The following is a 12,811-nucleotide window of genomic DNA, read 5'->3' as shown; positions in this document are numbered from 1 at the left end:
CAAAACTGTGAGCACAGGTGTGAGCACAGGTGTGCAAATCTGTGAGCACAGGTGTGAGCACAGGTGTGCAAAGCTGTGAGCACAGGTGTGCACAGGTGAGCACAGATGAGCACAGGTGTGCAAAGCTGTGAGCACAGGTGTGCACAGGTGTGAGCAGAGGTGTGAGCAGCACATTTGCACACTTAGGTGTGGCTGCTCAGGTGTGCGAGAGCTGCCACACCTGCGTTGCTCTGCGCTCACACCTGCAGCCATTACCTGTGCGTGCTCACAGGTGCGTGTCATCGCTACGCCTGCCCAGGTGTGTCACTGTCACACCCTCCCAAGTGTTTGTGCTCACACAGGTGTGTGTCACTGTCACACCTGCCCAGGTGTGTCGCTGCCCCACCTGTGCCCCGTCGCACACGCGTGTGCAGAGGGGCGCGGGGGCTGCGTGTGCAGGGGGCACACCTGGACGTGCAGCTGGATCCAGGTGTGCACGAGGAGCTGTGGGTGCGCAGCCCCAGGTGTGCGCAGCTCAGGTGTGCACAGGTGTGCACAGCTCAGGTGTGCAAGAGGGCTGGGAGTGCACAGGCCCCAGGTGAGCTCAGGCACAGGGGTGCCCAAGGATCCAGGCGTGCACAAGGCACAGGTGTGCACAGGCGTGCCCAGACGTGCCCAGGTGTGCACATCCCAGGTGTGCACAGATGTGCCCAAAGATCCAGGTGTGCCCAGGTGTGCACAGCCCAGGTAAGCCCATCCAGGTGAGCCCATCCAGGTGTGCACAAGGATCCAGGAATGCCCAGGTGAGCCCATCCAGGTGTGCACAAGGATCGAGGTGTGCCCAGGTGAGCCCAAGGATCCAGGTGTGCACATCCAGGTGTGCCCATCCAGGTGTGCACACAGATCCAAGAATGCCAAGGTGAGCCCATCCAGGTGTGCCCAGGTGAGCCCATCCAGGTGTACACACGGATCCAGGTGTGCACACGGATCCAGGTGTGCACGCGGATCCAGGTGAGCCCATCCAGGTGTGCACACGGATCCAGGTGTGCCCATCCAGGTGTGTACACGGATCCAGGTGTACACACAGATCCATCCAGGTGTGCACACAGATCCAGGTGTACACACAGATCCAGGTGTGCACACAGATCCAGGTGTACACACAGATCCAGGTGTGCCCATCCAGGTGTGCACACAGATCCAGGTGTACACACAGATCCAGGTGTGCACACAGATCCAGGTGTGCCCATCCAGGTGAGCCCATCCAGGTGTGCCGGCCCGGCCGTGCCGCAGCCCCCGCGCTGCCCCGGGGGTTTTGGGGGGTCGGGGGTCCCCGGGAGGGTGGGGGAGGGGAGACTCACAGGCTCGGGGGGGCCCCGCGGTCCGGGGGGGCTGGGCCGGGCCCTGCGGGAGGAGGAGGAGGAGAGAGACACGTTAGGCCCCGCCCCCCGCTCCGGCACCTGTGGGAAGAAGCCGCGGCCCCGCCCCGGCCCCCAATGAGTGACCCTGAACTGACCCTGAGTGACCCTGAACTGATCCTGAGTGACCCCTGAGTGACCCTGAGTGACCCTGAGTGACCCGGAACTGACCCTGAACTGACCCTGAGTGACCTCAAACTGACCCCTGAGTGACCCCTGAGTGACCCTGAACTGCCCCTGAGTGACCCTGAACTGCCCCTGAGTGACCCTGAACTGCCCCTGAGTGACCCTGAACTGCCCCTGAGTGACCCTGAACTGCCCCTGAGTGACCCTGAACTGCCCCTGAGTGACCCTGAACTGCCCCTGAGTGACCCTGAACTGCCCCTGAGTGACCCTGAACTGCCCCTGAGTGACCCTGAACTGCCCCTGAGTGACCCTGAACTGCCCCTGAGTGACCCTGAACTGCCCCTGAGTGACCCTGAACTGCCCCTGAGTGACCCTGAACTGCCCCTGAGTGACCCTGAACTGCCCCTGAGTGACCCTGAACTGCCCCTGAGTGACCCTGAACTGCCCCTGAGTGACCCTGAACTGCCCCTGAGTGACCCTGAACTGCCCCTGAGTGACCCTGAACTGCCCCTGAGTGACCCTGAACTGCCCCTGAGTGACCCTGAACTGCCCCTGAGTGACCCTGAACTGATCCTGAGTGACCCTGAGTGACCCGGAACTGACCCTGAACTGACCCTGAGTGACCCTGAGTGACCCCAGCTGACCTTCACTGACCCCGGCCCTGCCCCGGCCCCCCGAGCTGCCCCCCGGGGGGGTTTTTTTTTGGGGGGGGGTATTTTTTGGGGTCTATTTTTGGGGGGCTCTTTGATTTGGGGGGGTCGGAGAGATGGGGGAGGGGTCACACGGGTGGGGGGAGGGGAGGGGCGAGAGAGGAGACAAAGAGAAAAGAGATTAAACGGCTCCGGCCCCCCCAGCCCGGGGGGACCCCGAAACCCCCCGGGACCCCAGACCCTGCGGGGGGAGGGGCGGCGGCACCCGCGGGGGGACCGGGACGGACACACGGACACACGGACGGACGGACACGGACATGGGATGGACACACGGACATGGGATGGACACACGGACAGACGGACACACGGACACGGGACGGACATGGGATGGACACACGGACACGGGATGGACACACGGACACGGGACGGACACACGGACACACGGACAGACGGACACGGGATGGACATGGGATGGACACACGGACAGGGGGATGGACAGAGGAGCAAGGGGGACACGGAGGGACCGAGGGACGGACACACAGCAGGAGGGACTGACGGACGGAGGGGTGGATGGACAGATGGACACCAGGATGGGCAGGAGGACGGACAGAGGGACGGCAAGGAGCTGGACAGAGGGACAGGGGACAGAGGGATAGAGGGACAGGGGACAGCGGGACAGAGGGACAGGGGACAGAGGGACAGAGGGACAGGGGACAGCGGGACAGAGGGACAGGGGACAGAGGGACAGAGGGACAGGGGACAGCGGGACAGAGGGACAGGGGACAGAGGGACAGAGGGACAGGGGACAGCGGGACAGAGGGACAGGGGACAGAGGGACAGAGGGACAGGGGACAGCGGGACAGAGGGACAGGGGACAGAGGGACAGGGGACAGAAACGGGGAAGAGTCGATGAGGGGGAGGATGGACAGACAGAGCCATGGACAGACAGACGGACAGACACGGAAAGGGGGGGATGGGGACGGCCGGGCTGGGGATGATGGGCGGGGGTGATGGACGGACAGACGGACAGGGGACAGACGGACACACAGACGGGGGCGCAGGGCTCCCCTCCCCCGCACTCCTGAGCCCCTCGGGGGGGGTCGGACCCCCCGCCCCTCCCCCCCCGCCCTGGAGGGAGAGAGAGAGAGACGGCGATGGGGGAGGGGCGGCCCTGAGTGTGCGCTGAGTGTGAGCTGAGTGTGCCCTGAGTGTGAGCTGAGTGTGCCCTGAGTGTGTGCTGAGTGAGCTGAGCGTGCCCTGAGTGTGCCCTGAGTGTGAGCTGAGTGTGCCCTGAGTGTGCTCTGTGTGTGAGCTGAGTGTGAGCGGAGTGTGCTCTGAGTGTGCGCTGAGTGTGCCCTGAGTGTGCTCTGAGTGTGCTCTGAGTGTGAGCTGAGTGTGCCCTGAGTGTGCTCTGAGTGTGCCCAGCTGTGCCCAGGTGTGTCCCAGGTGTGTCCGCCGTGCTTTGCTCACACCCCTGGCGTGTGTTCAGCATGCCCAGGTGTGTCCCAGGCATGTCCAGCTGTGCCCAGGTGTGTCCCGGGTGTGTCCCAGATGTGTCCCACATGTCCCAGGTGTGTCCCACATGTCCCAGGTGTGCCCAGGTGTGCCGAGGTGTGTCCCAGCTGTGTCCGCCGTGCTGTGCTCACACCCCCCGCGTGTGTTCCGCGTGCCCAGCTGTGCCCTTGGCGTCCCCAGCCTGCCCAGGTGAGTTTGGCACCTGCCCTCCTGCACACCAGGTGTGCACCGAGCGCTCAAGGCATGTGCTTAGCATGTCCTTAGCATGCACAGGTGTGCTCAGAGCTCTCAGGTGTGCTCAGAGCGCTCTCAGGTGTGCTCAGAGCTCTCTCAGGTGTGCTCAGAGCCCTCTCAGGTGTGTTCAGAGCTCTCAGGTGTGCTCAGAGCTCTCAGGTGTGCTCAGAGCTCTCAGGTGTGCTCAGAGCTCTCAGGTGTGCTCAGAGCTCTCAGGTGTGCTCAGAGCTCTCAGGTGTGCTCAGAGCTCTCAGGTGTGCTCAGAGCTCTCAGGTGTGCTCAGAGCTCTCAGGTGTGCTCAGAGCTCTCAGGTGTGCTCAGAGCCCTCTCAGGTGTTTGCTGTGTGTTTAACGTGCCCAGGTGTGTCCAGGTGTTGATCGTGTCCTTGGCACACCCTCACTGTGTTCAGGGACCTTCGACCCACGCCAGGTGTGTCCCTGGCGTGTGCAGGTGTGAGCTGGGTGTGTCCCGAGCGTGCCCAGGTGTGTTCAGCCCACGCCAGGTGTGCCTTTACTGCTCACGTCACGTGCTCAGGTGTTCACTGTGTCCTTAGCGTGTCCAGGTGTGTTCACCTGCCCAGGTAAATTTACCTGTCCCAGGTGTGTTCACCCACCCCAGGTGTGTTCACCTGCCCAGGTGAGGGCTGGGCTCCCTCAGCCCCGGGGCTGGCACAGGTGTGTTCGTGCCATGTTCCTTCTGTGGTTTTTGCGTGTTTTTGGCATAGTTTTGGTGTGGTTTTGGCCATGTTTTTTGCATGGTTTTGGCCATGTTTTTGCTGTGTTTGTGTCGTGTCCCTGCCGTGTTTTTTGCGTATTTCTGACAATGTTTTTGCCGTGTTCCTGCCATGTTTTTGCCCTGTTTTTTGCACAATTTTGGCCATGTTTTTGCTGTGTCTTTGTTGTGTCCCTACCATGTTTTTTGCGTATTTCTGACAATGTTTTTGCCATGTTCCTGCCGTGTTTTTTACATGGTTTTAGCCATGTTTTTGCTTTGTTTTTGCCGTGTCCCTGCCATGGTTTTTGCATATTTCTAACAATGTTTTTTCCATGTTCCTGCCCTGTTCCTGCCATGGTTTTGCTGTATTTTTTGCATGGTTTTAGCCATGTTTTTGCTGTGTTTTTGTCGTGTCCCTGCCGTGGTTTTTGCTTATTTTTGACAATGTTTTTGCCGTGTTCCTGCCGTGTTTTTGCCATGTTTTGGTTGTGTCCCTGCTATGGTTTTTGCCATGTTCCTGATGTGTTTTTGCCGTGTTCCTGCCATGTTTTTTGCACGGTTTTTGCCGTGTCCCTGCCATGTCCCTGCCGTGTCCCTGTGCCCGTGGCGTGTCCCGGGGCCGGTGCCGTGTCCGGCCCTGTCCGGCCGTTCCCTCGGGCGGCTCCGGCGGCGGCTGCAAAGCAAAGCTGGGGGAGGGGCTGGGGGGTTTTGGGGGTCCCGCGACGGCGCCTGGGGAGAGACGGGGTCATCCCAACCCCCCGAGGACCCCCGGGTCACACAGAGCCCGCTGGGGGTTGGGGGTTGCGGCGCCCGCACCGGGACGGACACAGGGGGGTCACAGCCCGGCCTGGGGGGACAAACGTGACACGGGGGGACCCCAGGGGGGCACAACCCCCCCCTCCCCCCAGACCTGAGGGGGAGACCCCCCCAGTCCCACCCCCACCCCCCAAAAGGTGCCTGGGTGCCCCTAGGGTTGGGGGTCATGGGGGTCTGTGGAGTCCCTGTGGGGTCCCTTGGGTGCTGTGGGGACACGGGGGCACTCTGGGGTCCCCATGGGTGTTGTGGGTGGGACACGGGGACACTCTGGGGTCCCTTGGGTGCTGTGGGGACACGGGGACACTCTGGGGTCCCTTGGGTGCTGTGGGGACACGGGGGCACTCTGGGGTCCCCTTGGGGTCCCTTGGGTGCTGTGGGGCGGGACTCCCCGGGCGCACCTCTGGGTGCTGTGGGGCTGGGGGGGCACTGCAGGGCAGTGGGGCAGGGTCTGTAGGGCAGGGCCGTGGGACAGAATGGGGTTATGGGGCAGAGCTGTGGGGCAGCGATCCCTGTGGGGGACACACGGAACTTCCAGGTACTCATAGGTGCCAGAACTGGGGGTGCTGTGGGGCGGGACAGCGCAGAGCTGTGGGGCAGGGCAGAACAGAGCTGCGGGGCAGGACAGGATCTATGGGGCAGGACAGGATCTGTGGGGCAGGACAGGATCTGTGGGGCAGCACTCGCTGTGGGGCACGCAGTCCTGCTGCACCTCCAGGTATTTGTAGGGGCTGGGGCAGGGGGTGGCTCTGGGGTGCTGTGGGGCAGGACGGGATCTGTGGGGCAGGACGGGCTCTGTGGGGCAGGGCTGTGGGGCAGCACTCACTGTAGGGCACGCAGTCGTACTGCACCTCCAGGTATTTGTAGGTGCCCGGGCAGGGGTCGGGGAAGGCGTCGGAGCCGGCGACCACCACGCACTGAGTGCGGTTATTGCACCTGGGGACACGGGGACACGTCAGGGACAGGGGACACGGGGACACGGGGGGACATGGCAGGGACGGGGGGGCATGGGGACAGGGCAGGGACAGGGGGACACAGGGACATGGCAGGGACAGGGGGACACAGGGACGCATCAGGGACACGTCAGGGACATAGGGACATGTCACAGACACAGGGGGACACGGCAGGGACACGGGGGGGACACAGAGGGATGTGGGACAGGAAGGGACACAGAGCCAGAGGGAGGTGAAGGGACCTGAAAGGACATGGGACACCGGGGGACATGGGGACAATGGGGGGTCACGGGGGGGACATCAGGGAACAGCAGGGGGGACACAGGGGACACAGGGACATGAGGAGACACGGGGGGACACAGGACACAAAGGGACACAGAGACATTGGGGGACACATGGGGACAGCAGGGACATGGGGACACGGAGGATGTGGAGCTGGGGACGTGGGGACAGCAGGACAGGGGGGACACACGGGACACGGGACCAGGGACACGGGACATGAGGGACACAGGGACAGTGGGGACACGGGGCAGGGCACAGGTGTGGCCCTGGCACTTGGGGACACAGGACACAGGTGCCACCGCCAATGTCCCTGGGGCTGGGGGGACAATGCCTGCCGTGGGGACACGGGGACATCCTCGAGCTGTGCCACCCCCGTGCTGTCCCCAAGCTGCACCCAGGGCCACCCACCCTTGGTGTCCCCATGTCCCCCCCCCCCGTGCCACCTCCACGCCTCCAACTGTCCCCAGGTGTCCCCACGTCCTTCCTGTCCCCAGGTCCCCCCCACGTCACCACAGGGCCAAGTCCCCACATGTCCCCAAGTCCCCAACACATCCCCGCTCTCCCATGTCCCACCCTCCTGTGTGCCTGTCCCCATGTCCCCAGGGTGTCCTCAAGGTGTCCCCATGTCCCCAGGGTGTCTCCAAGGTGTCCCCAGCCTTCCACATGTCCCCATGTCCCCCCGTGTCACCCCCATGTCCCCTCTGTGCCATCATGTGCAGGGCCAGGGCCACATCCCTGGTGTCCCACAATATCCCCATGTCCCTGTGTCCCCACGATGTCCTCATCCCCCTGCACAGCCCTGTCCCCATGTCCCTACCTGTCCCTCTGTCCCCATGTCCCCGCGCCCATTGCTGTGTTCCTGTCACCCGCCTGTCCCCATGTCCCCAACCTCCTACACCTTCCCAATGTCCCAATGTCCCAATGTCCCCAGTGTCCCCAGTTCCCCCAATGTTCCCACTGTCCCCAATGTCTCCAATGTCCCCAGTGTCCCCAACGCCCCCAGTGTCCCAATATCCCTATTGTCCCCAGTGTCCCCAACGCCCCCAATGTCCCCAGTGTCCCCAGTTCCCCCACTGTCCCCACTGTCCCCAACACCCCCACTGTCCCCGGTGTCCCCGTGTCACCTCTGGGCCATGACGGGCTGTGCCCGGGGTGGGTGGCACTGCACGTTCGCCATCTGCCCGGGGTTCCCGATGTCCCAACGCCCCCAATGTCCCCAATATCCCCATTGTCCCCACTGTCCCCAACGCCCCCAATGCCCCCAGTGTCCCCAGTGTCCCCAACGCCCCTGGTGTCCCCGGTGTCCCCGTGTCACCTCTGGGCCATGATGGGCTGTGCCCGGGGCAGGTGGCACTGCACGTTCGCCATCTGCCCGGGGTTCCTGATGTCCCAATGTCACCAGTATCCCCACTGTCCCCAATGTCCCCAGCGCCCCCAGTGTCTCCAGTATCCCCAATGTCCCCAACGCCCCCAACGCCCCCAGTGTCCCCAATGCCCCCAGTGTCCCCACTGTCCCCAATGTCCCCAACGCCCCTGGTGTCCCCGGTGTCCCCGTGTCACCTCTGGGCCATGATGGGCTGTGCCTGGGGCAGGTAGCACTGCACGTTCGCCATCTGCCCGGGGTTCCCGATGTCCCAACGCCCCCAGTGTCCCCAATATCCCCATTGTCCCCAATGTCCCCAACGCCCCTGGTGTCCCCGTGTCACCTCTGGGCCATGATGGGCTGTGCCTGGGGCAGGTAGCACTGCACGTTCGCCATCTGCCCGGGGTCGGCGTCGCAGATTTTGTCGTCGGTGCGGCCGTAGTTGGCGTCGGCCACCAGCACGACGTCGCTGCCGGGGCAGCGCAGCTCCAGCGGGTACCCCTCGCACGCCAGCTCCCGGCGCGCCAGCCCGAACGGCAGCGCCCCCCGGATCAGCCCTGCAACCCAAACGGGGTCAGGGAACCCCAAATGGGGTCAGGGAACCCCAAAACACCCGCAGCATCCCAAAACACCCAGCCTACCCCAATCCCTCTGTGCCAGATCCCACTGTGCCAGCCCCAGATCCCACTGTGCCAGCCCGAACGGCAGCACCCCCCGGATCAGCCCTGCAACCCCAAAACGGGGTCAGGGAACCCCAAAACACGTGGGGCACCCCAAAACCTCCACACCACATCCCACTGTGCCAGCCCGAACGGCAGCGCCCCCCGGATCAGCCCTGCAACCCAAAACGGGGTCAGGGAACCCCAAAACACACGGGATACCCCAAAACCTCCACACCACATCCCACTGTGCCAGCCCGAACGGCAGCGCCCCCCGGATCAGCCCTGCAACCCAAAACGGGGTCAGGGAACCCCAAATGGGGTCAGGGAACCCCAAAACACGCGGGATACCCCAAAACCTCCACACCACATCCCACTGTGCCAGCCCGAACGGCATCGCCCCCCGGGTCAGCCCTGCAACCCCAAAATGGGGTCAGGGAACCCCAAAACACCCGGGGTACCCCAAAACCTCCACATCCAACCCCACTGTGCCAGCCTGAACGGCAGCGCCCCCCGGGTCAGCCCTGCAACCCCAAAACAGGGTCAGGGAACCCCAAACGGGATCAGAGAACCCCAAATGGGGTCAGGGAACCCCAAAACACCCGGGGCACCCCAAAACCTCCACATCCAACCCCATTGTGCCAGCCAGAATGGGAGTGCCCCCCGGATCACCCCTGCAACCCAAACGGGGTCAGGGAACCCCAAAACACGCGGGATACCCCAAAACCTCCACACCACATCCCACTGTGCCAGCCCGAACGGCATCGCCCCCCGGGTCAGCCCTGCAACCCCAAAATGGGGTCAGGGAACCCCAAAACACCCGGGGTACCCCAAAACCTCCACATCCAACTCCACTGTGCCAGCCCGAATGGCAGCGCCCCCCGGATCAGCCCTGCAACCCCAAAACGGGGTCAGGGAACCCCAAATGGGGTCCCTCACCCCCCCCCGTGCCCTGCTCAGCCCTCGGGGTGCAGGGACCACCTGCTCCCAAACCCCAAATCAGGGACCCTGGGCACCCCCCGGCCCTGCAGCCCCCAGCCCCAAATCCCAAACACTCGGGACCCCAATCCCAAACACTCGGGACCCAAAATCAGGGGCATTTGGGATCCCCAGTCCCTGACACCTGAGACCCCCAAACCTGGACAAAGGGGACCCCCAATGAATGTTTGGGACCCCAAAATCCAGGGTGCCCCCAGTCCCTGTCACGTGGATCCCCCAATCCCAAACACCCGACACCCCAAATCTGACACACCTGAGCTCCCCCAAATCCGACACCTGGAACCCCAAAATCCAGTGTGTCCCCAAATCCCAAACACCTGGGACCCCAAATCCGTGGTACCTGACACCCCGGGTGGATGTTTGGGTCCTCCAAAAAATTCAGAGGCCCCCCCAAGCCTTAACACCTGGGATTCCCTGATCCCAAATACCTGGGACCACAATCCCAAACAGCTGGATCCCCCAAATCCCAAACACCTGGATCCCGGATCCCAAACACCTGGATCCCCCAAATGATCCGAAACAGCTGGATCCCCCAATCCCAAACATCTGGATCCCCTGGACACCCGGCATGTTTGGGTCTCCCAAAATTCAGGAACCCCCAACCCCTGACACCCGGGACCCCAAAACCTGGATTCCCAATCCCAAACACCTGGATCCCCAACACCTGGATGCCCCAAATCCCAATGCCTGGGACCTCCCAAACACCTGGATCCCCAACACCTGGATCCCAAACAGCTGGATCCCAAACAGCTGGATCCCCAACACCTGGATCCCAAACAGCTGGATCCCCCAAACCCCCGGGTCGCCCCGAATCCCGGATTTCCCATTCCCGGGTTCTGGGACACCCCAAGAGCCGGGCCCAGGTCGGGGCTGTTGTGCCGGCCTTGCACGCTCACTGCACCTTACACACCCTTACACACTCATCACACCCTTACACAGCCCTTACACACTCACCACACACCCCTTACACACCCTTACATTGCACTTACACACCTCTTACACACCCTTACATAGCACGTACCCCTTACACATCCTTACACATCCTTACACAACCTTTACACACCCCTTACACAGCCTTTACACACCCACCACACACCCCTTACACAGCCCTTACACAGTTCTTACACAACCGTTACACACCCCTTACACAACCGTTACACACCCCTTACACACCCTTACATAGCACTTACACACCCCTTACACAGCCTTTACACACCACTTACACACCCATTAGACACCCCTTACACACTCCAGACACACCCTTTACACCACCTTTACACACTTCCTACACACCCTTACACACTTCTTGCACACTGCCTACACAGCCCTTACACAGCCCTTATGCAACCCTTACACACCCCTTACACGCTCCTTGCACAGTCCTCACACGCCCCTTACGCAACCCTTACACACTCACCACACAGCCCTTACACACTCCTTACACACCCCTTTTGCACAGCCCTGTGCACCCTGAGATGGTGTACAGATATTACACACCCCTTACACACCCTTTACACACTCCTTACACCTCTGGGCTGTTGTACAGCCCTTACACACCCTTACACACCTGGGGTATTGTATAGACCTTACACACCCCTTACACATCCCTGAGCAATTCTGGGGTGTTGTGCAGCCCTTACACACCCCTTACACACTTGGGATGCTGTATAGAACTTACACACACCCTGCACACCCCTTACACACCCCTTACACACCCGGGGTGTTATACAGCCTTTTCACATCCCTTACACACCCCTGGGCACCCCTGCGGTGTTGTACACACCTTACACACCCCTTACACAGCCATTACACACTCCTTACACACCCCTTGCACACCTGGGGTGCTGCACCAGCCTTACACAAGTGTTACACAAACCTTGTACATCTGGGATGTTGTAGAGCCCTTACACAGCCCTTACACCCCCCTTACACACCTGGGGTGTTGTACATCCATCACACAGCCCTTACACAGCCCTTACACACCACTTGCACACCCCTTACACACTCCTTACACACCTCTTACACACCCCTTACACACCTGAGGTACTGTGCAGCCTTCTCACACCCTTTACACACCCCTGCGGTGTTGTACACACCTTACACAGCCCTCACACAATTGTGCAGAAGTACAGCCCTTACACACCCCTTACACACCCCTTACATGCCCCGTACTCACACCTTACACACCCACTACACAGCCCTTACACCCCTGGGGTGTTGTGCAGCCTTTTCACACCCCTTACACACCCCTGGGCACCCCTGGGGTGTTGTACACACCTTACACACACCTTACACACCCATTGCACACGTGGGGCATTGTACACCCCTTACACACCCCTTACACACCCCTTACTCACCCCTTACACACCCATTACACACCCCTTACACACCCTTCACTCACCTCTTACACACCAGGGGAATTGTTCACCCCTTACTCACCCCTTACACACCCCTTACACACCTGGGGCATTGTACAGCCTTTACACACCCCTTACATACCCATTACACACCCGGGGAATTGTACAGCCCTTACACACCCCTCACTCACACCTTACTCACCCCTTACACACCCAGAGAATTGTACACCCCTTACACACCCCTTACAAACCCCTTACACACCTGGGGAATTGTACAGCCTTTACACCCCCCTTACATACCCATTACACCCCCGGGGAATTGTACAGCCCTTACACACCCCTCACTCACTCCTTACTCACCCCTTACATACCCATTACACACCCAGAGAATTGCACACCCCTTACACACCCCTCACTCACACCTTACTCACCCCTTACACACACATTACACACATGGGGCACTGTACAGCCCTTACACACCCCTTACACACACATTACACACCCCTTACTCACCCCCCACACACCCCTCACACCCCTGGGGTGTCGCCCACCCCTCGCTGCCCCCCCCGTCCCCCCCGTGTCCCTCACCGTGGCAGCCCGAGTAATGGGGGGGTGAAATTAATGAGGGGATGAATTAATGGAGGGAATTAATGCAGACGTGAATTAATGAGGGGTTGAATTAATGGGGGGGGTGAATTAACTGGGGGTGAGTTAATGAGGGGGGAGGGGGGACCGCGCTGTCCGGACCCCCC

The 12,811-nt window shown here is 61.5% G+C and overlaps 1 protein-coding gene across 1 annotated transcript in view; it reads right to left on the bottom strand.

Moving 5' to 3' along the window:
* The window catches only part of LOC121339059 (adhesion G protein-coupled receptor L1-like), a gene marked incomplete at its 3' end in the record, with an annotated part of 43,815 nt that overhangs the window by 29,339 nt on the left and 1,665 nt on the right, over positions 1-12,811 (bottom strand). Inside the window, exons 2-4 of the mRNA XM_041410534.1 lie at positions 8,686-8,769; positions 8,388-8,601; positions 6,273-6,382 (exon numbers count right to left, since the gene is read on the bottom strand). Coding sequence (XP_041266468.1) covers positions 6,273-6,382; positions 8,388-8,601; positions 8,686-8,769 — 408 coding nt within the window. The remainder of the gene's footprint in view (positions 1-6,272; positions 6,383-8,387; positions 8,602-8,685; positions 8,770-12,811) is intronic.

Source organism: Onychostruthus taczanowskii, unplaced genomic scaffold (genome assembly GCF_017590055.1).
Source record: "Onychostruthus taczanowskii isolate IOZ18803 unplaced genomic scaffold, ASM1759005v1 scaffold326, whole genome shotgun sequence".
NCBI classification, from domain to species: Eukaryota; Metazoa; Chordata; class Aves; order Passeriformes; family Passeridae; genus Onychostruthus; species Onychostruthus taczanowskii.
The sequence above is the reverse complement of the archived record's forward strand: the minus strand, read 5'-3'. Positions and strand labels throughout refer to the sequence as shown.